Below are 26,496 nucleotides of genomic sequence, written 5' to 3' on the forward strand. Positions count from 1 at the left end.
AGTTTCTTTTAGCCTTAGTTCCTATGCAGAAATAATAGAGCAAGCCTGAGACTACTATTCTCAAAAAGGTCTGCTTGCAAGGTTGGCTCTTAGCATGTGTTTGGAAACTAATATTTTGATAGGGTTCTTGCCATTCCCTAGCTGCTAAGATCAACTCACTAATGCTTAACTATGCAAGCAATGTGATTTACCCTTTTTCAGGGAGTACAGAGTCTTGTTATGTTATCTTTTTTTTTCCAGTACTGGGGATTGAAATCAGGGCCTCACGCTTGTTAGGCAGGTACTTTACCACTTGAGCCACTCCCACAGTCCTCTTTGTATCCTTTCACTAATCTTACCTATCAGTACATCTGTATACTGAGTTTTGTGAGTTCACCCTGTGAATCACTGGACTCAATAGTGGTCTTGGGGACTCTTAAGCTTGCTTGTTTTGTTTGTTTTTTTTGGTAGGACTGGGGTTTGAACTCAGGGCTTTGTGCAAGCAAAGCAAGCACTCTACCACTTGAATCACATCTGCAGACCATTTTGCTCTGGTTATTTTGCCTGGGCTGGCCTTGAACTGCCATCCTCCTGATCTCAGCCTCCCAAGTAGCTAGGATTACAGACATGAGCCACGGGTGCCTGGCTTCCTAAGCATTTCTTTATCTATGCAAATAATTAACAATAACACCAGCTGGGTGTAGTGGTACATGACTTATAACCCACAGTATTCCAAAGGCTGAGGTAGGAGAATCATTTGAGCCTAGAAGTTTGAGGCCAGCCTGGAAAATATAGTGAGACCCATCTCCAAGACAAACAAACAAACAAACAAACAAACTCCACCAATACCTATTTCACAGAGTTGCTGGGAAGACCAACTAAGACAAAAAGGTAAAGACATTTTATAAACTCTAAGGACCTACACAGATATTTTCAACAACAGAACTTTCAAATTTATCTATTCAATAGCAACTTCAGTTCTGCATGCATTTAGGAAATGAATTCTAGAAACTGAAGTTTGGCAGTTTCCAAGACTGGGAAAATCCAATGATCAGATTCCATCCTGTTCTTATAACCAAAAGTGGTTGAATGAGTGGCTGGGAGCCAAGCTGGGTATATGAGGGCCCCAGATCCATACTGGATTGACACAAAGAAGTAGAGACAGGTTAGGTGGGGCTGTACAGAGATGCATTCTCAATAGACTAGAGCTGTTGTCAAACCAATGAGCCATTCAGTACAACCACTGAAAATCAATTATCATTGCTTTATAGTTACTCTAAATATTTAAACTGGTCAATAACCTAAAGAAAATAAATTAAAAATAATAAATATATAAGTACATATATATATATATATATATTGTTTTTACTTATAGAACTATCTTGTGAATATATTTTTGTGAAAAGCAATCCAGATAATACATATAAAAGCTAAGTCCCCTTGACTGTCTCACTCCTATCAAAATTCTACTCCCTTCTCCAAAAATAACCACTGTTATCCGCATGGCATAGACAGTCCACACATTTTCTGCAGACATTTACATATGTACATATTATAGACCTAAACCTTTACATTTATAAAATATATTATATATTACATATTAGATAATGCTATATAGAAAATATATCACATATATTAGGCAAATGTCTACAATATATAATTGATATAACATATAAATACATATAGTATACATATATAAGTGTGTGTGCAGCAATTCAAATAGGGGCTAGGCTGTAGCTCAGTGGTAGAGTTCTTGCCTAGCATGTGTGGGGCTCTGGATTTAATCCCCAGCACCATACAAAAAGAATTAAACTGTAAGTGTAATGTATACTATTCTGTAACTTGCCTTTTTTAACTTAATTGATCTTAAAAATCTGTATCAGTACATACAGATCTGCCTCATTCTTTTTTTTCTGATAGTACTATGGTTTGAACTCGGGATCTTGTGCTTATTAGACAGTCACTTTTACCACTTGAGCCACACTGCCAGCCCTTTTTGGCTTTAGTTGTTTTTGGATACAGCCTTGCACTTTTTGCCTGGGGTTGGCCTTGGACTGCAATCCTCCTACCTACTCCTCCTACATAGCTGGGACTTCAGAAATCTTCCACCACACCTGGCTTATTTGTTGAGATGGGGTCTTGCTTATGTTTTGCCCAGGATGGCCTCAAACTACAATCCTTATGATCTCCACCTCTCCAGTACCCAGCTGCCTCATTCTTTTTTCTAACATGATAAAATATTCTTTTAAATGCTTCTGTGCATATGAGTAAAATTTTACTAGAGTAGGAAAAAAGCACACATTGAAAAAAGATATTGTTAAAGCATTATCCAAAGTGGCTATTCTAATTTCCACTTACCATCTAAGGATGAGTTGTACTCATGTTAGCATTTGATATTATAACACTTCAAAACTGCTATTAATCTGATGGGTGAAAAATAGTATTTTAACCATGTTCAGTCACTAACTATTTCATCAACTCCACCGAGGGAATTATTCAAATATATTGAGAATCTTGGTTCATATCAACTCATGGTATCTTCATTGAACAGAACCTATGTCTCACCCAATTTTTCTACAGCAACTCTTCATCATATAGGAAAAATACTGTTTAGAATGAAAAACTGTCTTTATTTCTTAGAAAAAGAGAGATGGTGATTTACATGCCAGTAAAAGGTACTGTTAACATTAAGAATTTATTTTCAAGCATATTTGAATCCAAGGGAAAAGGAACTAGACATCTTACTATAGCCATCATTATAGTTCACTATTTACACCTCCTTGTAGGGTTAGAAATATGCCAGGAGAACTCACGTTCCCATGTTTCTGGGCAAGAGTATAAGAAGAAAGGAATAATTTCTCAGCCTTACTAGTAATCTTAAGTTAATCCTGGAAAAGCCAAAATATACACAACCTAAAAAAGGCTGCATTGAATGTCTTGTTAACACAGACAATTGAGCTGCATACTTAATTTGCTTCCTCCTGAAATTTCAATAAAATAACCCAAAAGGTTGTATAAATCAACAAGAATTGAAAGAGAACGGGAGAGCAGTCAAGAGATATGAACAGACTTGAATGGAAAAAAAAAACCCTCAAATATAATTCCCATAGGATGAATGCCAAGAAGCAGCAAGTCAATTTGTGTCACAGGTCCACAGAGAGGAGTAGAAGCTTCCTTTCCAGAGTGGCTGACCCTCACAGGCTGGATTTATAGACACTGGACATGGCTAAAAGCAGGCTCAAGAGTATCATACTGATGAAAGGGTTAAATAAAAGTCTGCATATGACTGGAGAGACTCCAGAATGGTGGTATATCACTCTTCTTATACAGGTCTAGGCAGAATGAAAGATTTCTTTGTGGAAGAAACCTATGCAGAACTTCCTGTTGGCTTTTAGTGCCTTACTCAAGTATGAATAGACAGTTAAGGATCACTAGACATTTGGGGAAAGCTTCTTACATGAAAGAGAGAATACAATAAGCACACCAAAGAAAGGAAATGTGGAGGAAATAGAGGCAAGGCAGGGGGAAGAAAACCTCAATAAATTTTAATTTCTGTTGGTGGAGTAGCTCAAGTGGTAGAGTACCTGCCTAACAAGTGTGAGGCTCTGAGTGCAAACCCCAGTACCACAAAACAAACAAACAAAAAACTTTAATTACTAACCTTATGGTGCATCCATGAAAAAATGAATAGTAGGCTATAAAAACACACAATTAGAGGATCAAAAGAGATCTTGGAAATTAGTAGGCAAATAAAAGAAGTTCACCAGAAGTAATGGAAAGAAATCTCATAGAGAAAGGAATAAAAAGAACAAAAAAATAGAAAATAGGAGGGATGAGGTAAGAAAATGAAATCTGTAGTGAAATGGCACTATCAAAGAAATGATATAAGAAGACTTCCCAGAAAAGAAGACATTTTGAGATTGTGACACTTGAGGACAAAGAATATTATAAGAACCTCTGTAAATGCTACAATGTACCCCCACCCAGCACAACAATAATAATAAAAATTTTAAAGGAAAACAATTTCCATAGAATTCTAAACTCAGTCAAACTAAGAAGTGTAAGAATGAAAAAAAGTTATTTTTCAGACATACAATGACTTAAAAGATTTTCCTTCGTGCATGCTTTCCAAAAGGGCTGTTGGGGTTATATTCCACCTAAACCAAAGAAATATCCCAAGAAGGAGGAAGCTAGGGAATTTGTTTTAACAAAGAAATGAGGAGTGAAGCAAATTCTTTAGGATGATAAATTCCTTTGACAGCAGGCTTGGGAAAGTGAACCAGACAGATGAAATAGAGACCTGATTATTAATTACCAAGGGAGACTTAGAATTACCATTAGGAAATTCCTAGTCACTACTGGTCGTTTCATAATTCATACTATAACCCAGACCATCCACTAAGAGATCTGCCTTTCTCAGAACCTAAGCATATTTATTAGAACACAACTGCTCTAAAGCTGGGAACGACATTTGTTATAATGCTATCTATTAAATACCTGTGGTATAAGACAAGGCATTAGAGTAAATGGAACAGGTTCCCGATACCAAATGTAAACCACCACCAATACAATTCCAGCTGTACCATGTACATCACGTTGTCTTTTTGTCACTAAAAGGTGTGCTTGTTTTCTTTCCATTCAGTTAATGATGGCAGACATAAACAAATGTTGCCCTACAAAATTGTTTACCTGGTACTGGAACTGAATGGGCTGTAGTTGGCTATCATTCTGAGTCATTTTTCTAGCTAGGGCCTCTTTCAGTGCAAGGGCTTTATTCAACTCAATCAGCTCCTTAGACATCTGAGCTTGACGTAGAGCATGCTGAGTGGTGAAAGCATCAGAAGACCTGCTGGTTTCTGGACTGGTTTCCACTTGCTGGAAAAGATAATGATCAGGATAATAGAGGATAATGAGTTGTAAGAGAAACTAGAAGTTGAAGTTCCTTAGGCACTATTTCATCAAGTCTCATAGCCATTTCTCCATTAGCAATACCTTTGTTCTTTCACTACTGTGGTTTCTCATATAACATTTGCTTTAAACATCTGAAATTAATTAAACTAGTCTATATCCATGTTCACATAAGTACTCTCTTAAATACTTAAGCTTTCTTGTTACTTCCTTTACTGATCTGACCAACACTCCTTACTTTTACTTCATTTCAAGGGTGTTCCCTAAAGAAGAGACGGTAGTGGAGATGGCAAAGAGGATCCATTTATTCTCCCATGGGTGTCTTCCTTCTTTCAGAGTGTGAAAACTACCAATATATATATTTGTTTAGGGGTAAAAGGATGTTTTAAGCAAACCATGGCCTGCCCTTTCATTTTGACTTCACCTTTAGTCAATATCTAACACATTTAACCTATCCTTGTGATATGAACACTCAAAATATTTTCCCTGGTTCTTTTAGCCCCTAACCATTTCATCCATAGAAAGGTCTGCTGAGAAAAAGAAATTCTCTTCCATTTCTCCTCTGATGCCATTTTGACTTTGCCATAATTTCCAAATTTGTTCCTCTCCTCCTTTTAACTTGCTGGACAGTTGATGTAGAATTCTAGCATCTAACAAGAAATCAGTAAGCCAGATTGCACATATGGAATGTGACATCCCTGAAAAGTCTTGCCACCCATTACCGGTTATATTATTAGAGATAGAGCCTATCCAAGTTAGGGATTTTATGAAACAGATTTACACTAAAGATGTCTGGATTTCCAGGGCGTTCTATGGCAAATGGTAGTAGTCACAGATTCCCTTCTTCAGTCGAGTGATAAATTATAGGAAATGGCAGGTAGAGCTCCTGGTTCCACACAAAGGGGACAATTACTTACAGCTTCTGGTTCCACCATAGTGTCAATAGCCGCAGCCATGCAAGCAGCAGTTTCATCCTGCAGTGACAAAGGTTTCGATTTAGGCAAAGATTCTGAAGTGAAGTTCACTAGTGGATTTTATATTTGTTATTTAACTTTTTTCAAGTATACACAGAGACAATTTAAGGTGCTGCCTCCATTTTGTAGTCACAGACATTCTAATAGCCACATGCTTCTATTTCCCACCTTTCAAGAGTTTCTTCTTCAAAAAGGGCAATTGCATAGTCTTTGTAAAAAAAATAAGGCCATGTGACAACTGACATATTTATTCTACTTCTCTTTTTCTTTGCCAGATATCTTTGAGCCAGAGAGAAACACTTAGCCATTCCAACAGACAAAAGTTTAATCCATTTTATAGACTTTCATTTTACATTTCTACCACTAAGTCTACCTGTATCAGGGTACAATTCTAGTTACTTCTTATGGGCATACCATCCAAAGAATAGACATACAAAATACTGGCAATGATTCAGAAAAGTAGACAAAATGAAGAGCTACTTTTGATTTTTATTTTAAAGTCAGTCAAGATAGCAAGGTCCTACTCCATAAGGAAATAAGGGTCCTAAGGGAGTACCCCAGAAAAATGTGATCATAAACCCAGACAGATAATAAAGCCTCTATCCCTCACATAGCTAAGAACTGATCATATGAAGCTGCTCTAAGTAGTTACTAGGAGGGGAAGGGTGAGCACTAGTTTACTCTCAGAGAACAACAAATTCCCTTTTTGGACAGTGGAAAAACAAACACTTAGAAAGGAAACCTAAAACCACCTATTAGGACTAATTTGTTTACAGACTATTACATGAGAAAGTTCTGTTCTCACCACTGGAATTTAGGGTTTATTTGGCATTGTAACATATGGATTACTGCTTCTGATCCTGCAAAACCCTGGGAAGAAAGTATTAGTTCCAGGAAGTCACGTGATTAAGGAGGTCACAGGGAAAAGAATTCTTGGCTTAACAGCAAAGAAAGAATTTAGGGTTAGCACATGGGAAGCATTACATGATTGTTGAAACTCCAGTATCAGTACCTTTAAGGCAAGGAATGAGGATGACTTTAATAAGTGCTGCTTATAAAGCATTTTCTCATCATAATTTACAGTACTGGTAATTCTCCAAGTGTCAGACACACTAAATCCTTCTTAAAAAAACAGAGCACATCAATCTAATATAGGTTAGTGGTTACCCTTTCCTCTCTTCCATGTTTTAATTTTCAGAATAAGGACTAATTAGTCATAAGCCTATCCTAGATTATTATGATTTATAATAACTGTCTTTTGGACTTATTTTTCTTTCCCTTTCCTCTCCTCTCCTCCCTCCCTCATCTTCTCCTTGCTTTTTTTTTGAGACAGGTTCTCACTACACAGCTCAGGCTGGCCTTGAACTCACAAATCTCCTGCCTTGGCCTCCTGAGCCACCACACCCCAGCCTGGAGACTTTTTTAGTGCCTTCCAGAGGGTCAGGATCAAAGGAGAAGGATTAATCTTTGAAGAAGACATGTTACTGTGGGTTTATCATTGGCTTTTGGCCCAGTGAAATTTCACAATGCTAAGGTTTAAGCTTATGGTTTAAACATGAACATAGCAGGATTCTGCTCTCATAATCCTAAATGTATAAATATATAACAACAGGATTTAGTTCAAAATATTGGCCCTTTTCCCACCCTCACCCTCCCTATTCTAAGGCTACAAGTTAAAAACCTCTTGTAAGTAAAAGACATGGTTTGCACACAGTGATGGTCAGAGGATCAAGGATGGGATACATTGTGCTATACTAACTACCAAAACCTAGGTAATAACATTACTAGGCATGCAAAATACTTCTTATAGAATCGGTCTTGGAGTAGGGAGTATAAACAAAAATATTTGATTTTGCAGGAAGTGAAAGGGTTGGATAAATTTTCTCACAGGTAATTGCAACTAAGGAGATTTGCTTGAATTATATCTTAAGGGAAGAAATGGTACAGTTTGGCACTGAAAACCCCAGGAGGAATATCCACAAATAATGGTTGCCTTCATAACTGAAAAAGGGGTGTTCACCCATCACTTAAAATAAAATAGTTTTAATCCAGAATGGAGGGCACAAGCACTTACATTTGAAACATTCTGCTTTCACAGTAGCATGTCTTAATAAAAGCCATGAGATATACTGTTTTGTACTTCCAAAAATATGTTGCTGGGAGAGTCTCCAAACAATAGATGTGGAGAACTCTGATTCAAGAGTCCAGCAGGAGCCTAGGATAAAAGGGTTTACTCTGCCTAACTGTGACAGAGGATGGAAGCCAGGAACTTTATCAGCTTGTGGCAATCTTTAGCACCCTCCTACTGCATGTGCCAAATGCATTTCAGTGGCAGACAGCAATTCTACAGAGTTCTTTTGAGCCAGCCACCACTAACCACTTCTTCTACAGACACACCAGGCAACTGTTATATTGCCAGATTCTCAGTGAGGACGCTTATCTTATTTTATTAATTTGGTTCCATAGGTTTCCTTCATCTTTCCCATGTGACTCAAAGCCCCAGAAATGAGGTAATATGAAACTCTCTAAGACTAGTGTGATACCATGAATAATGGTATACTGAGTCATTATTTTCTGAGCTTATAAATTTTGGCTTCACTAGGCTTCTGCACTCTAGAATATCTTAATTCTGAGGCACTAGGTTTTCATGTGTCAGCTGTTTCAATTGTAATTAAGTATAATTATAGATAGTGATATTTGCCTTTGTGATAGCTATTTTCTAGCATGCACTCTATATACTTCAGTTGCACTTATGTTCTTAGCATTTTTTAAACCTCTGTGTTTGCATATGCCTTTCCCTCTATGTAAATTGTCCTTTCCCCTTTGTCTGCATGGCAAACTCCTACTTATTTTTAGGATCCAGTTTCTTCTGTGACACCTTCCTGAATTTTCTAGACTAACTAATAGTCAAGCACCTCTTCCTTGGTGCTCTCACTGTACTTTGCTCATATTGCTAATATAAATGAGAGCACGTGCCTAGTTTTCCTCTTCAACTGTCACCTTGTCCCTCACCCCTTTATTGTCATTTTTCTATCAATGAACCTTAATCAACTTACAAATGATAAGGTTTGAAAAAATGACCCTTAAAATAATCTGTTAACTATCAGAATGGGATCGCACTAACATGTTCCCCGAGCATGGGGCATGAGAACTGGAACAACCTCTAACCAAAAGTTTCACAGCAATTAACAACAAAAACTGCTACCGGAGCCAAACCACAGGATACACTCCCCTTTGTTCTCTTCACTCTATCAAACTTCAGTCCTGCTCGACTTGGGGAGTTATCTGGAGCTCAGGTCTCCCTAAGTATATTAACTGCATAATGCCTTTAACCCCAATATCAGTCACTTAAAATTATTTCCTTTTGACAGTAATATAGCATTTAGTAATGTTACATAGCTAGTAAGTGACAAAATTGGCTTCAAACCAGAGTATGTTTGGCTCTGGAGTCTAAGTTCTCAATTACTATGCACTGTAGTTTTGAACCTATCATGACAGTTTTATATAACACTACTTATTCTAAAACACTGCCTAATAGTTTTGGGAGAGTTTAGTAATTCAGTTTCTTAGAACTGGCCATCATAACCTTTCCCCTTGATAATACTGTTTGATATTTTTTTCACGTGCTCTTTAAAAGTAAGTCTCTGTGTGGATGACTTTATGATACCCTATAGACAACTTTAGAAAACAGTGGGCAATACCAAGGATAGGAGACTCACTGTCCTGGTAAAATGAAAACCTGTTCCCAAGAGCTAGGAATTACCACCAGGAATCTACATATACATTTCTGCTTTAGAGTAATAGAAGAATATAGATGGAATAAAACTAAACATAAACTCTTATCATAGTATACTATGGTATGACATCAATTTCTTACAAAGTATGCATGTCTAAGGACTAAGCATAAAATAGATTTTTAGAAGTGACTCACACCTGTGATCTTACCTACGCAGGTGGAGATCAGGAGGATCATGGTTTTAGGCCAGCCTGTGCAAACAGCAAGACCTCATGTCAACCAATAAAACAGCTGGGTTTGGTGGCATGCACCTGTCATCCCAGCTATGTGGGAAGCATAAATAGGAGGATCATTGTCTAGGTGCACAAGGGTATAAAAGTGAGAAACTCTTTGAAAAATAAGTGAGGCAAAAAGGGCTGACAGCCTGGCTCAATTGGTAGAGTCCCTACCTAGGAAGCACAAAGCCCTGAGTTCAAACTCCAGTACTTAAAAAAAAAGAGATTTTTAGCGTGGTGGGACTATGAGAATTTTTCTTCTGGGGAAAACAACAAATAATTATACCCATACCAATAACTACTATAAGAGTTTTGTTTTTTTAAGACAGGGTCTTGCTACATAGCCCAGACTGGTTTTGAACTCTGTGTAGCCCATGCTAGCCTTGAACTTGTGATTTTCTTATCTCTCTCTACCTCCCAAGTGCTGAGATGAGAGGCAAGTCCTACCATACCCAGCTTATGACTGTATTAAAAATAAAAATGGGAAACTGTGGCACAATTATCATTAAAATTATTTATTATTGTTTATAAAAGAGAGCAATTGTATGCCCTGGTTGCTCTAAGCTATTGTGAGAACCAGATTATTTAAAATTGGGGTATGATACAAGACCCCAACAACTGCTGCTGTTGTTGCATGTGGTGTTTGATTAGAATATGGATATTTTTTGAGTCACGGTCTCACTATGTAGCCAGGCTTGCCTGGAACTCATGATCCTCCTGCTTAAGTCTCCTGAGTGCTCAGATTACAGGTGTGTACCACCATGCCTGGTTAGAATGTGGAAATGTTAATGTGTAATGCATATGTGACCTATGAGTGCTTTAACAAACTTAATGTTCAGATCATATTCAATGACCTATAATCTCTGTCCTTCAGCATCGTAAAATTTAGTTGTTTTAGTAAAAGATCAGAGAGTTAGAAATGTTTGTATGCCTCAAGAGGAACAAGTGAGAGTGAATGCCTATTATAGTGCTCCTACTTGGCTTACCGATAGCTGGGTAATCACTTGTTGCAGGTTACGAATTATCTCTACATTTTCTCTTAATTCCTGGTCTTCCAAAGTCTCTACTAGCTTTTGAAGATCCACTTTGCAGCTGAAAATTCAAGCAAAACAACCCAAGGGTTAATCATACTGCAAAGGACAGGAGACATGATCAGATACGAAGGTGGTATAGGCTGATAACAAATATTTGGTAGGAAACTTACGCTGCATGCTGTCTGAGCTCTTCTAGCTTGGCATTCATTTTTTCATTGGCTTGCTCTGTCTGCAACAAAGACCCAGGAGATTATCAGTTGCAGTGATAATCTGATAGCTTTACCTAATTGTACTTGTTCCTCTACTCCTATGGATGAAAACCTAGGTAGAGAGGCTGCCTTCTTTGTTATAATAGAGATTTAGTGAGCTCTGGTTATTTAGTGAGAAATATGTTTTTTAACAGAGTCATGGAAATTAGCCCTAAAGTCAACATGAGCTCCTAAAAATAGCATTTGAGCAGCTGGGTTTTATGCTTGCCATGAAGCTCAGACTATGGGGTGGAGTGTGAAGCCTTAATTCCATAGAGAACTTCACAACTGGAGGAAAAAGCAGTACTTCCTGGCATGTTACTCCCTGCTATTTGCAAAAAATAAAAAATAAAATCACTTTAAACTGCCTCCTACATTGCACTGTTCCCTAGTCCTAGCATCAGGGCATTAAAAATATAAAAGGGCCTCAAAACTAAATTTGAGCTAAGAATTTTTAAAGGTACACTATCTGATATGATAGGCCAGTTTTAGCATAAGAAAGCAATAAAAAGGGTAAGGCATGAGAATGATGTTGGTGAAAAAATGGCAGAAGGCAGCTATGATTGGTACTTTTGGTTTTATTTCAATCACAGAATCTGTAACATGCTGAATGCTACGACACATTTAGGAAAGATTGTTTATATAGAATAAAAATGTGCTTGTTATGAAGTTCTGACAGGACATCAAACGCTAAGGCTATCAGGCAGCTATTATAATAACCTTATAAAAGTCATATGAGTATGTGGCTAGAATAACAAGTACTGACTGTTATGTCAGTTATGCTCATATACATGTGAAACATGGCTTCTAGAGTTACTTCAAAGGCATAAAATGCAGCAGTGGAGACAGAAAATTATATATGAAAATCCTATTCTGCTAGTAATGGATAATACAATGGACATAGGATCCAGCATCCTTTAAAGAAAACTTTAAGCAGTTTACCTTTTCTTGACTAGAGAGCACAGTGATGTATGAAAGGTGCATACATTACAGAGGTTCAATTACATTTTGGTTGAAACTCATTTTCACCTCTGGCAATAGTTGTGGAATCAAAAATTGAGCTGTATTTAGGCTAATAGAAAAACCTTAGTGACAGAGCCAGACTGTCTTACTATCAAACAGACAGGTAGTAGGAATCAGAGTTGGTGTAATCAGTTACACAGTGATCCACTATTTGGAAATAAATCATATGGAAAATGAATTAATTTCCCAGCTGTTATACCTAACCATTACAGCTGTTAAGATGGGATATGAAATGTGACAGGATCAGGGGAAGGGAGATAGAGCAGTACTAAGATCTTAGTGAGGGAACAGTTACGTGGTAGAGGTTGAGTACCAAGTAACTTATCCAAAATGCTTATGATCAGAAAAAAAGGTGTCAGTTTTCAATTTTTTTCAGATTTGGGAATATTTTCATACTTGATGAACTATCCTGAGGACAACACCCAGGTGTAAACACAAAATTTACTTATGTTTCATATATATCTTATACACATAGCCTGAAGGTAATTTTATACAATATTTTCAGTGCATCTGTGTTTTAACTGTGACTTGTCACATGAGGTCAGGTGTGGAATTTTCCACTGTGGCATTATGTCAGTGTTCAAAGAATTTTGGATTTTGGAGCATTTCAGATTTCAGATTTTCAGATTAGGGATACTCACTCAACCTACATTATGGATAAAGATTAGGCAAGACTTAAGTTAACAAAGGGACTTAGTTCTTTCCTTTCTAGTATTTTATAACAAATCTATTTTAAAATGGGAATCACGTAGATTCTTTGTGGCAGATACATACTTACTGTACAATTCTTTTAAATATTCTGTTTGATAATAAGCCATGTATTTACCCAACAGAGGCTCCCTGTAGGATATGGAAATACAAATACATTTCTTTCCATATAACTTATCTCTCATAATGAGAAGCATGGTAAATATTTTAGAAACTAGGGCTAGTAAATGTCCAGAGAGCTGATGTTTTAGTCTTGGGCCTCACCAAAATGATCCTCTCCAACATCTGGGCTGTCTGACCAGCTGCCTCACTCAGACCACGACTTAATTTTTCGTTCTCCTCTAGTAGGGACTGATTCTTCTCCATCAGTGATTGTAGATTCTCTGATGGCTCCACACTAAAAGAAAGAGCAAAATGTTAGAAAAATACCTGATTGACAACACCTATGCCAACACTAGACAAAAATATATCCCACAAACCTTCTAGGTGGAGGTTGGGTTAAAACTACCTCATAAAAGTCTGGGAAAAGTATGTTCAACCCTACCTATCCTCCCAGTCTGGCAGTATATTAGATGAACAAGAAACCCACCTCTGAAGTACCTTAATGGTTTAGAAGGAGGTAATAATTCAGGGCCAGATAAGGTTGAAACAGCTAATCTTTACTTTGGCTCTTGATTTAGGATTTCTCTATTTGTGCCATTTGGGTGAAGGCTAACTATAACTAAAATACATGTTCTCTCCTTTTTCTTCCTACCTTCAATTCCTCATTAAAGATAAAGCAAGTAGCTGGGCACTGGTGGCTCAAGCCTATAATTCTAGCTTTTTGGGAGGCAGAGATCAGGAGGATAGTTCTTGAGACCTTATCTCGAAAATACCCAGCAAAAAGAGGGCTGGTGGAGTGGCTCAAGTGGTAGAGTACCCGACTAGCAAGCATGAGACCCTGAGTTCAAACCCAGTGTCACAAAAAAAAAAAAGATTAAGCAAGTAGGAACTGAGGCTGTACCTTAGAGTAGAGCACTTGCCTAATATTCACAAGGCCCCAGGTTTGATCACCAGCACCACAAAAGGAAAACAAAAGAGATCAGGAAGTACAGAAAGAGGAGGTATGGAAAAGGAAGTGACACTACTCAAGATCAAAATTTAACCTTATCAACAAAAGTTGATTGCCCATTTACTGTAAACTTTAGGGAAATAGCATTTAAGAAGTCAGAAAACTGAAATGATGACCAGTGGTCACTAAGGGCACATTTCACAATTCTTTATAAATACCATTCCCTTCTAAATGCTTGCTTTCCTTGAAACTGAAGACCCACAGCCTCCTGTTTATTCCTCTATCAATGTTAAATTGCTTAGAGTGAGTGGTGTCAGTAATGGAAGGGAGGGATAGAAGTAGCTTGAAGGAATATGTGCATATAGATAAGAACTTTTGGAATTTGTGCATATTATGGTATCAGTTCCAGACTAATGAAGCAGACTGAAAAGAAGCATAGTTTTTTTTTTTTAAATCCACGAAATGTTCAAAAGACTGGAAGATAGGACTGGTAAAAAAAAAAGATCAGAAGAAATATGAAGATTTGATCTGAAGAGGACTGAAGAGAAAAATGAAAAGTTGTCAAAGCTATGTTAAAGAGAAAAAAGGACAGGAGCAGCTGTTCTCAATCTCAATAAAGGACAGAAAAAAATATCAGGAATAGAGTAGATGCCCTCTCACCCAGATAAGACCTCCATCAACTCTCACAGATCTTAGCTTGCTCTTTAGCAAAAGCCACATGATAAGGTCTCATGTTACTTTGTTAAAAACCACTATAACTCTTATGAAGGAATGTTCAATTAAAATGTGGATTATAAAAAATAAACTGTTAGTAAATTTAGTGTTATTTTAGGTTACTGGTTCTTTATTTCCTTATTCTTATTAAACTGAAAACTTTGATGTCATTCTTGTAAGCTTCAAAGTAATGACACTCTTAACTGATTAGTTTTTTCCCTAAAATATTTTCTCTAAATGAGGGAATCATATTTAAGTCAACTATTCATTTTTTCCAAAGAAAATTAAGCACTTACAAGTAGGCTTCTCATTGCAATTTGAGGTTAATGCTTGAATATTTAAACACTGCTACAATTGTCTTGACACTTCTACAGCACTGTGTGCTAGGCTCTATTGTAAATGATTTACCTATGTTAAACTTATTTAGTTCTCACAACATCCCTAGGTAGGTTCTACTGTTATCCCGTTTTATAATTGAGGAAACTGAGGCACAGAGGTTAAATAAGCCAAAGTCACAGAAATAGTGAGTCATGGTAAGGCTGGGATTTTAGCTCAGCAGTCTAGTACTCCTAGCTACTATGCTAACTTCACAGATAGGTGAAACAGGAATGCAGAGGATACTGGATATAAAAGCTCTTAGAGTAGTAAGGAACAAAAAGCGGTACAGGACCACAACATGAAATAGGACTCCCACATGATGGGGGAAGACTTTAAGAGTAAAGTAGAAAGTAGAGTTAGGGCCAGACAAAGATCAGACCATAAAAAAAAAACAAAAAACAAAAAACAACAAAACCAATGTTTCCCACAAGGAAGGTATGAGGATAGGTAAGACACTCAAAAAACTAGATAGCATTTGTTGCCCTCAACGCAGAGAAACTAAAGCAGATACTTTAAAGTAACTGAGGCCAATAGGAGAAGGGGACCAGGAGCTAGAGAAAAGGTTAGTTCGAGAAGAATTAACTTAGAAGGTAACACACATGTACAGGAAATCAATGCATGTCAACTCCCTGTATAGCTATCCTTATCTCAACTAGCAAAAACCCTTGGTCCTTCCTATTATTGCTTATACTCTCTCTTCACCAAAATTAGAGATAAGGGAAAAGTAGTTTCTGCCTGGTAGCAAGGGGGATGTGGGGGTAAGGGAGGGAGCAGGGCGGGGCAGGGGAAGAGGTAAGGGAGCGGGCAGGGGGGAAGCGGGGGAGAAATGACCCAAATAATGTATGCACATATGAATAAAATAAAAATTAAAAAAAAACCAATGTTTCCTATTTTACATGCTATTTAATTGGCAATGGTAGGAATTCAAGTTTGTGGAGCAGGTGCAAGCTGACACTAACAGAAAATAAATACAAAAGCTCCAGTGACACCCATCCAAAACCAAAGGAATGTAATCCAAGGACAAAAAGTAAAAGTTTTTGTATATGTAAAATGTACCTTTTGTAAACAGCCTTATGAAATGTCTCTAAAATACAAATATGTATTTTGAAAAACGAAGCATTATGCTAGGTGAAAAGAGCCAGAACAAAAGAACAAAACTGTATGATTCCACTCATCTGACATACCTAGAGTAGTGAAACTGATAGAGGCAGAAAGTAGAACTGAGGTTGCTCGGGACTGGGGGATGGGAAATGGAGAGTTATTGTTTAATGTTACAGAATTTTACAAGATGAAAAAATTAGAAATTGATGGTGGTGATGGATGCACAACATTGTGAGTGTATGTAATGCCACTGAATTGCATAATTAGAAATGGTGAAACTGGTAAATTTTGTGTAATACATATTTTACCACAATTTAGTGGAAATGGGCCAAAGGAAGAAAAACACAATAGAAAAATGGGAAAAGACACGAGCAGATGATTCACAAAAAAGAGATAAAAGTAGTCCTTAAGCATATGAAAAAATGCTCAACTCACTCATAAAGAAATGCAAATTAAAACAAACTATAAGATAGTATTTCTTACCTATCATACTGGTAAAAAGTAAGTATGACAACACGTTTTGTTAGTGAGGTTGTGGTGAAATAGCACTTTCATATACCACTGGTGGAAATGCAAATTGGCACAACCCTTTTGGAGGGAATGTGGCAATACCTAACGAAACCACACATGTATTTACCATTTGCCCTAACAATCTCACTTATAGAAATGTTCCCCAAAGATAAACCCCCAGTAACACAAAATATGTACACACAAAGTTATTCACTATAGTATGTGTATAATCGCAAAAAATTGAGAACTAAATTTGCATACATAGGGAGAAGGTTGAATTAAGATGCATGGAGCATGTACAGTAATATCTCCTTAGCCATGTTTTCACTTTCTGAAGTTTCAGCTACCCATGGTTTAAAACTACTAAATGGAAAATTCCAGAGATAAACAATAAGTTTTCAACTGCATGTCATTCTGAGCAGCATGATGAAATCTTGTGCCATTTTGCCCTGTCCTGCTGGGGATATGAATCATTGACTTGTCCATAGTATCCATGCTGTATATAGTACCAACTGCTTAGTTGTTTAGCAGCTGTCTTGGTTATCAGATCATCTGTCACAGTATTTCGGTGCTTGTGTTTAAGTAACCCTTACTTTACTTAGTAACAGCCCCAAAACACAAACTATCATTACAATGCTGTTATAATTGTCTTACTTTATTATTGATTAATGTTGTTAATCTCTTATAGTGACTAATTTACAAATTAAATTTTATCATAGGTATGTGTAAGAGAAGCAGTATGAAGTTTAGTACTTTCCACAATTTTGATCAACCACTGGTGGTTAGACCACCAGTGTTCTAACACTGGAAGTCTTAGAACATACCCGCTGTGGATAAGGGGGACTGTTGTCTTTCTTTCCTTCTGCTAACACTGGGCTTAGCTTGTTCTTTTTCTACTTGAGGCATAATGTTTATTTGTGATCACTCTTCTTTTACCACTTAAGCATTTGTTGGTTTAAACTTTCCTCTTATTACTCTCACAAATATGTTGTACATCCATTTTTGTTTGTCTCAATTTATTTTAAAATTTCCCTTTTAACTTCTTCATTGACCCATTGGTTATTCAGGATCATGTTGTTAAATTTCTGTGTACTGTGAACTTCCTAAAATTCTTTTCATTACCATCGTGGCTAGAAAAGATGCTTGCTGTTACTTCAACCTTTAATATACTGTGATTTGTCTTGTAGTCTAACATATGATCTATGAAGAATGTTCTGTGTGCACTTGAGAAAACTGTGCCTTCTGTTGTAGGATGGAACATTCTTTATATTTGTCAGTCCTAGAGTATTCTGAATATTGCATTGCATTTCTTATACCATTAAGATAGTAGGCAAGTGCTCTATCACTGAGCCAAATCCCAGTCCCATCCTAAGTTTTATGTTACTAACAAGGAGCCTTTTGTTTCACTTTACATAGCTCTCTTTAGCAATTCGCCTATGGCAGGCCTAGTGGCGATGAACGACCTTAGCTTTTGTTTGTATGGGAAAGTTTTACACTGAATTTGGAAGGGGAAGGTAGGTAGGCTCTGCTATCTGGCAAGACTACTAGCTGAGCTCTGCTATCAGGTTAAGTTGCTGAATGGGCACTGCTGTTGTCTCTGATCTGGCTGGGCCACAGGTTATATTCCCTGGTCAAAAGGTGCTGCTATTTGAGATCGTGAGTTGGACAGGATTACAAGAGGGACCCCAGAGTTAAGTGGATAGGGATGGATGGACCAACTATTATGCTCAGTAAAAATGCATAGTTGAAATTTTTTTTCCTCCCTGGGTAGGATCTGAAGATGGGCTTTGAGGCTGCTGGGAACACAGATTAAGTTTCTAGTGTGGCTGATCTAGTGCCTGTTTATTTTGGAAATTTGATGCTGGGGTCTTCTCTTTCCCTGGACAGGGCCTGGGGTAGGGTATGAAGCTACGCCTTGAGGCTAAACAGCTAGGAATTGAAGCCAGTTAGCACTTCCCATAGCTGAATGATCAGCTCTGCCCAAGTACCACTGCTAGCAAGTACACTGAGCTTTCACCAAAATCTATAGACTGGCTTTGGGGAATCCTCTTCTGTGTGTGGTGGTATGCTGACTTGGGGAAGGGAGAAGAGTAAGAAGGTCAAATTAAGCCAGTTTCTGCTATCCTTTCATTGAAGATTTTGATTTAGTTCCATCCAATATGGTAGGTAACTCAGGCTTATTCCATATTTTGGGGTTTTACCAAGGTGCTTTTTCTTGTGGATAGTTGCTAGCTGATCTTTTTGTAGGGACCTCCTATTCGCAATCTTGCTGATGTCACTAACCACATTTTGTTTATTAATTCATCTGTTGGTGGACATCTGAGTTGCTGCTACTACCTTTTAGCTATTGCAAATAATGCTGCTATAAACAAAGTTGTGAAAACATCTCTTTGAGACCCTGCTTTCAATTCTTTCGGATATATATCTAGAAATAGGATTGATGAATCATATGACAGGCCTATTTTTAATTTCTTGCTAATCTCCATACTGTTTTCCACAGTGGTGACATCATTTTACAATCGCACCAATAGTACACAAGGGTTTCAATTTCTCCACATCCTCACATTCTTGCTAAACACTTGTTATTTTCTGTTCTACACACACATTTATTTTATGGTATTCATTCCATTGGGGTTTTTACTTGCATTTCTCAGCTCTGAGTACACATTTCTGCATAACTTTGAATCTTAGATCTATTATAACGCTTCACACACCAAAAACATAAACACTTAAAGCTAACTAATCAAGATGTAGGAGTCGCCCAAAATTGAACATAAACAGTAACTTTGGGAAATAGTGTCTTGCCTGGATATTCTAAGCTTAAAACTAGGAAAAAAAATCTGTATATAAATGTTATAATCTAGTTCATAAAGTTTCTCACAGGCATATGGGCTATGTGTATACTAGAACTGAACATGTAAATAGATTATAGATAAAGAGAGCTGGGTTCCTTACTGTTGGAGGTAGAAACTATAAGTAAGGAGATGGACTATAGTGTTGGAATGGAATTGTGAGTCATAAGTAAATAAAATCATGGTTTTTAATATGTACACAGATAGATACAATATATAGATAAGTTTATGCATACGTTATTATATATGAAGGTATTTTGAAGCTGCACTTGATGTCAGGGCCTAGAAGCACTGACATCCAACAATGAGCAGAGTTAGTGCCAGCACATAGACCTTGGTTTCTAAACACCATTTTCCAATTAAAAAAACTAGGGCTCTTTGGAGATATGGTTAATTCCAGACCTGTAACCGAGAAAATACCGTTTGGAAAATCTTTTGGAAATGCTCAAAAAACTTGAGGACTTGTTAAAGAACATTCAAGCTAATCTGAAGGAGCCCTTAATGGGCAAAACAGGGACAATCTGAGCAATAAAACAAATTACAGTATTGGATGTTAATCCACAGAATAAAATAAATGTCCATGCATCCATGTGGATATAACTAAGTAGTCAAATAAATAAATGGGGGGGAAAAACAGCTCTTTCTCATCCCAATTAGCAAATTTCTGAGGCCAGAACCCATGCCCTTTCCATCATATCAGGCCGCTTCAAAGATAAAGAGCTAAGTCCTAAGTAGTTAGCAAGGTTGATAAGTCCCTTACTTGACATTGAGTGCTATCAGAAGTTTTAGGCTATCAGAGGAAAACAACTATTAGGAAAATAGCTTGTGCTAGACTACACATTTAAAATTAATCCATGACTCTTACTTTATAGATCCAGGCAGGGTACCTCCACGGGCTTGTAGCAACAAGACTTGTAGCTGTTGTACCTGGGAGAAGGAAAGAAAAATCAGCTAGTTACCAATCAAAAGTTACTTATCCTTTGGTGGTGAAATTAGTACAATTAGCAGTAGGATAATTAAGTAAAATTTTACTCACTGCCTATAAAATCTAAAGTAGATCTTAGATACTACAGAAGGCATCAGTGTTGATGATTCAATGATAAAACACAATAAGCATTACATGAACTACTACTTAGAAGATTAGTTGTCCTTGTTATCTAAGCATCTTAATTTTTTATTGAGCACCTATTTTTTTTTAAAAAAAATCAAACTTAGCACTAGGAGAACTGCTATAAAGGCATACTAAAACAAATACGGTCTTTAATCTTAAGGTTACATCTAGCTGAGGTAGACAACCTAAAGCCTGAAATAGAAGAAAATAAGACAGATAACACTAAATTGTCAGGTACAGTTAAGTGTTTCAGGGTTCTGAAAAGAAGCAAGTCAAGGAAACACCCAAAAAGTCAAAGGGAGGCTTCATGGGGATGGATCCTAAACCAGAGTACATACGCAAGCATCCTCTCTCATTCCCTTCTGTGACAAAAGAGGAGCTGTTCTGCTTTCTGCGACTAGTCTCCTTCCTTGTGCTTTGGAGCCTCACTTTTCTTGCCTCTGTATGAATCTTACTCTATTTGTTATCTTTTTCCTCTTCTGCATCTTCAACCCCTCTCTTTCTATCATATACTTCCAATTATCTTCAAGTCTCTCCCATCTTAAGACAAAAGCACCCTACCCCACTATACTTCCTACCTCTCTTATTTCCAAAGCTTGAGAGAAAAGTCCACAACAATTGCATCCATTTCCTTTTGCTCATCTATCATTTGCTCATCTCTCATTTGCTCCTCAATGTACTCCAATCTGATTGCTCCCTTATTATTTCAATGATCTATGTGTCATTAAAGCCAATATGCACTTCTTAGTGTTCATTTTACTTGACTGCCTGGCAGCATTTGGCTTCATACTTTCCTAGTTTTCCTTCTACTCTTCTAATTGACTTTCTGTCTCTTCTTGGTTCATCCTTGTTCTACTTCTCCTTTAAATGGTTAAATCCCTCAAAGCTCAGTATCAATCTTCTAATCTTATACTATTTCCTTTATTTTCTTTTTAAAGTTTCATCTCTCCCTATTTTTTCACTTGCCATATATAAAATTTATCTCAAACTCAGATACTTCTGAATTTTAGACCTTTTCTTTTTGGCAATTCTGGGGTTTGAACTCAGGGTCTCATGCTTACTAGGTAGGCATTCTATCACTTGAGCCACTCCACCAGTCCAAGACCTTTATATTCAACTATGTACCTGATAGTTTCATTTAATTGCCTGTTATCTGCAAACCTTGTCCTTTTCCAGTTAATCCTGGGTCAGTGAATACCCAGTTCCACATGCCAGAAACCCAGAAGTCATACCCTCATTTCCTTACCTAATTCACTGATTCTTTTCTCTATCACTACCCCCCTAAGTCTAAGCCACCAGTATCTCTCACTGGGATTACCGAAGTACCTTCTTATATGGTCTCCACAAGTATACTTTTGTAACACTTTATTCTATTTGCACATAGCAGCCAAACCATCTTTTAAAAATGTAAATTACCAGTGTTGCCACCCACATTAAAATTGTTTTTCACATGATCCATGATTCACTGCTCAGGCCTCAATTTTCCCTTTAGCCTCACATTGAAATACTCATTCCTTGCTTTCTACATACTAGTCACATTGGCACACTTTGAGTTTTTCAAATGTACTACATTCCTTCCTAATTCAGCTTGCTTGTTATATGCTGGGCAGTCTAAATACCTTACATGTATCAACTCATTTAATCCTTACAAAAACCCTGTGACAAAGGTACTATTATCTCTATTATGCAGACAGGGAAAATGAGGCATAGAGAATTTGCTCAAGTTACAGAATCTGAATTTGAAACTAGGCTATCTGGCTGCAGTGTCAAGGTGCCTCACCATGATTCTTTACTACTAATGCTGTTTCTTCTCCCTGGAGATCTCTTCCTTCATTTCTGCACAGTTTATTCCCTCTTAATCTTTCAGATCTCAGCTCAAACATTACTACCTCAGGGAAATCTTCCCAGACTGGATTTAAAGCAGAAGACCCTATTCCATAATCCCATAGCACACTATCTCAGTTTATAATGATCTAATATGATACCATCATATATGATTATGTGTTTAGTGCTGTCTCTCATGCTAGGCAATAAGCTCCATGAAGGCAGAAACTGTTGCTTCACTAAATAATGTATCCCAGCATAGTACCTAGCACATAATAGTATTCAATAAAGATTTATAGCTGGAATGAATGAGCAAATAAGTGAATGGGAAAAGGGCATTTTTTTGCCAATAGGAATAAACATAAAAGAAAACAGGGGGACAGAACTGAATGTGGTATTTTATAATTCAGGCGATACTGTGGGCAAGTATAATACTTATATTCTCTATAGTGACCTCTATGAAGGAAGGAGATGAAGAAAGAAAGAGAAGAAAAGAGATTATCTGAATACTAGTTATTACTGAGAAGGAAGACCAGAAAGGAAGTGAGCACTGGACAGTTGGGAAACACTTGGTTTCCAGTGGAAGGCAAGAAAACTTGACCCCTTCAAATCTACATCAACCTAATTCCTGCCTTCTCTTGCTCCCCTACAGGGATACTGAGCTGTTGTACAACCAGTCATATTTGTACCACCACAAATTCATGCTCCTAGTCAGCTACCTCTTCCATTTCTGTTGAGAGTGATTTCAAGCCTTCTGTGGTCTCTTCAAAACCCTCTACCCTATTATCTGACTGCTCATTGTTAGAAGATGACCTTGCTAAGGCAAGGTTCCTATTCTCAGTTTCAGTATCTCCTAAGTCTCTCCATTATTTATTTGCTTGTTTGTTTATTTATTTATTTGCTGTACTGAGGATTGAACCCAGGGTCTCGTGCATGCTAGGCAAGCACTCTACCACTTGAGTCAAGCCCCCAACTCTCCCATAACTTAAAAATAGACTTACATCCCATGACCCTTGATTACCTGGCTATCTTTTCTCACCTGGCATCCTTGAAAGAAGAGCAATGGGCTTCAACTATTTCCTTACATAACACTATTTATTTCCCAGCAACCTGCTCCTCTCACTCCCTTGGTCTTCTCACTGTGGTCACCAATAGCCTCCTTGTTGGTATACTCCTCTTTGTAAATTTATACTTATGATGACCCTCCTTGAAATGCTCTTCCCTTGGCTTCCATGATACCACTGGTTTTCTTCCTACCTATTTATTCTTATAGTGTCACTTGTCTTTTCTCCTTTCCCCATTCCTAAGTGCTGGTGCTCCCCAGAATTCTTGTTTTGGCCTTCTTTTCTTCCTTTGTTTATGCAAGCAAGTATTTAGTGAGTGCCTTTAATTTGCTAGGCATTCTTTGGTCCCAACCACTCTATAACTTCAGATACCACCTAAATGATGACTAAATGCTGTCACTCGGCTCAGAATTCACTATTTCACACCAATATAGCCAGCTATGTTTGAACATTTCTACTTACATGTCCTCCGAGACTTTCAAATTCAAAATGGCCCAAACTAAACTCATCATCTCTGTTTTACTTCCTGACCCCAATTTTCCTCATGTATTCCTTGATTCTATGCGTACTACCATTTATTCAGCTGCCCAAGCAAGAAACTTGGGAACCAACACTGACTCTCCCCGCCCACCCTTCTTTTCCCACATCAAGTTTGTTACTAAGCAAGCCCTGTAAATTCTACTTCCTTCTTGTTTTTCACTCTAACTTATCACCATCTCTTCATCTCTATTGCTGTTGTTAATTCAGGCCATAGTTCTCATCTGGGTGATTATTTTCCTACTTCTAGCCATGTCTACCTTTAATGTACTTTCTCTTCACTTGCTGTAATAACAGCCCTAAAATGAACATTTCATCATGTTACCCTCTTACTTAAAACCCTTCAGTGACTCTCAATAGTCTTCAGTTCCAAATTCTTTTGTTGTTGCTGCTTTTTGAGACAGGGTCTCACTATATTGCTCAGATTGACTTCCAACACTCAATCTTCCTCTCCTGAGTGCTGGAATTACAGGTGAGCATTACCACTCCTGGCTAGTTCCAAATTCTTTAACAGGCCAATAAGGAACTTCAGGATCTGGTCCCTGCTTACCTCTCTTGCTTCATCTCTCACTGTTCACCTCAGGTCTTCTTTATCTGTGAAATCCCAGTGCCACCTTCTATCTTAAATGAACAAACATGATAGGATGTACTTTGGGAGAGGCCCAAACTAACATAATGCTTAACCAACATCTCTAAAATTCTGATAGAGAAGAAGCTGAGAAACAGAAGCTCTATTATTAAATTTACATAAATGTAATTGTCACATAAAAATTCAAGTCCCGTATACCTGCTGCTTAAGATGATTAAGTTCAGCTGTCTGGGGATCAATATTAATAACAGGTTTGTTCTTGATTTTTCTTGCTCTGTCAGCATAGCGAAGAGTATTTAATGTTTCTTCTAGATTGGAGTCAGCAGGACTCACACAGGCTATCATGAGAGTATGGCTATTACCTCCTAGAGAATCTGAAAAAGAACAATATAAAACAATGGATGGAAATGAAATCAAACAAGTAGATACGAGCACAAGCTGTCCATTTGGGTTGACCATTTCAAACTGAGATGTAAGAAAAAAAATCTTAGCTATCTACAAATTTCCTATTTGAATCAATATAAAAACACAAAGATTTCTGAAGTGTAAAGTGATAGCGTTTGGAATCCTATTGCGCATGTCCCTATTTTCAAGAGAAACTATGATTTCAGCAATTAATCGGGTTAAAATAACTGAGGCCTGGCCCAGGTAAGTTAGGAGCCATTATAGGATTAAACATTCTTAGGATGCACCCCCTAGGTAGATTTTAACTCTCCAGGGAATTCTGCATAGCGGCACTATTAATTAAAGAAACAGTAATCAAGTACATTTTCAGGTACAAAGTATTAAGTACAGTTGACACTCTATGGATTTCTCAGCTCTCAAAGCCACATATGAAGACATTTTTTTCATTATCTTAGAAACCTGACTGCCAATAACTGTTTCTCATGCTTATCAATTAGACAGCTGTGTATCTGATACCCCAAATAGCTAGCTTTTTATGTTTCATTTTGGCTTGCTCAGCATTATCGTTCTGAGTTACTTTCTTCTATTTTCAGAGGCATTTTGGGCTTACCTTGAAGCAGTCGAGTTAGCTTGGAATCTCTGTAGGGCACAAAGCTACCCTTTTTGTCATCTCCAAGAGCACTGATTACATTTCCCAAGCATAGAAGACCTCGGTTAATATTAATACCTAATAGGAAGAAACAAAATTTAAATTACTTGGTAAAACATCTAACATATACCTACATTTTTTCTGAGAAAGGAAAACAATAATAAAGTCCTCATGGAAATATTGTCATCAATCCTAAGGAAACTTCTTAATCCTATTCACTTTTCTGAGAGTGCCTCTTTATGTAAAGTTCAAAGTGCAAAGATCCAAATATTGGATTTACACATCAAGTCCATTGGCACTTCATGTTCTTTTCCATGGAAACAAAGCATAGAGACAGATAACTATCACTATGACAACAATTATATGTATGGCTATTTACTTTTTATATCCATTATCACAATCCTTAAACTAATGCTATAAATTTGGATGGATAACTAATTTTTACAATCTTATTATGATTATTTTTAGTATCACTCTCATTTTACAAGTAAGGAAAAGAGCTCAGGGGTTAAATGGCTTGCCTAAGGTCAAACAGCTAGTAAGTGGTAGGCAAGAGATTCCATTGCAGGATTTCAGTCACGTCCTATGCTCTTGATTTTTGTTGTTGTTATTGTTGTTGTTGTGTATGTGGTGCTGAGGAATGAACCCAGGTCCTTGAGCATGCTAAGCAAGCACTCTACCACTGAGCTATATCCCCCACTAAGTCCTATGCTCTTTATACAACATTGGAACACCCTTCCTATTACTGCTTCAAAAAGGGTAAAGATTGTTTCCTACTTTATCTAACTCTGAAATTGGCTTTTTAAACATTGTAATAATCTCTGAG

The 26,496-nt window shown here is 37.3% G+C and overlaps 1 protein-coding gene across 4 annotated transcripts in view; it reads right to left on the reverse strand.

Annotated features, from left to right (window-relative positions):
- Positions 1-26,496, reverse strand: part of Kif4a (kinesin family member 4A) — a 108,020-nt gene that overhangs the window by 42,897 nt on the left and 38,627 nt on the right. For all 4 annotated transcript variants that reach the window (XM_074064475.1, XM_074064472.1, XM_074064474.1 and 1 more), the window contains 8 exons: positions 25,632-25,748; positions 24,815-24,990; positions 20,357-20,418; positions 13,150-13,282; positions 11,077-11,135; positions 10,859-10,964; positions 5,805-5,861; positions 4,669-4,854 (listed from right to left, as the gene is read on the reverse strand). In XM_074064475.1, coding sequence (XP_073920576.1) covers positions 4,669-4,854; positions 5,805-5,861; positions 10,859-10,964; positions 11,077-11,135; positions 13,150-13,282; positions 20,357-20,418; positions 24,815-24,990; positions 25,632-25,748 — 896 coding nt within the window. The remainder of the gene's footprint in view (positions 1-4,668; positions 4,855-5,804; positions 5,862-10,858; positions 10,965-11,076; positions 11,136-13,149; positions 13,283-20,356; positions 20,419-24,814; positions 24,991-25,631; positions 25,749-26,496) is intronic.

Source organism: Castor canadensis, chromosome X (genome assembly GCF_047511655.1).
Source record: "Castor canadensis chromosome X, mCasCan1.hap1v2, whole genome shotgun sequence".
NCBI lineage: Eukaryota > Metazoa > Chordata > Mammalia > Rodentia > Castoridae > Castor > Castor canadensis.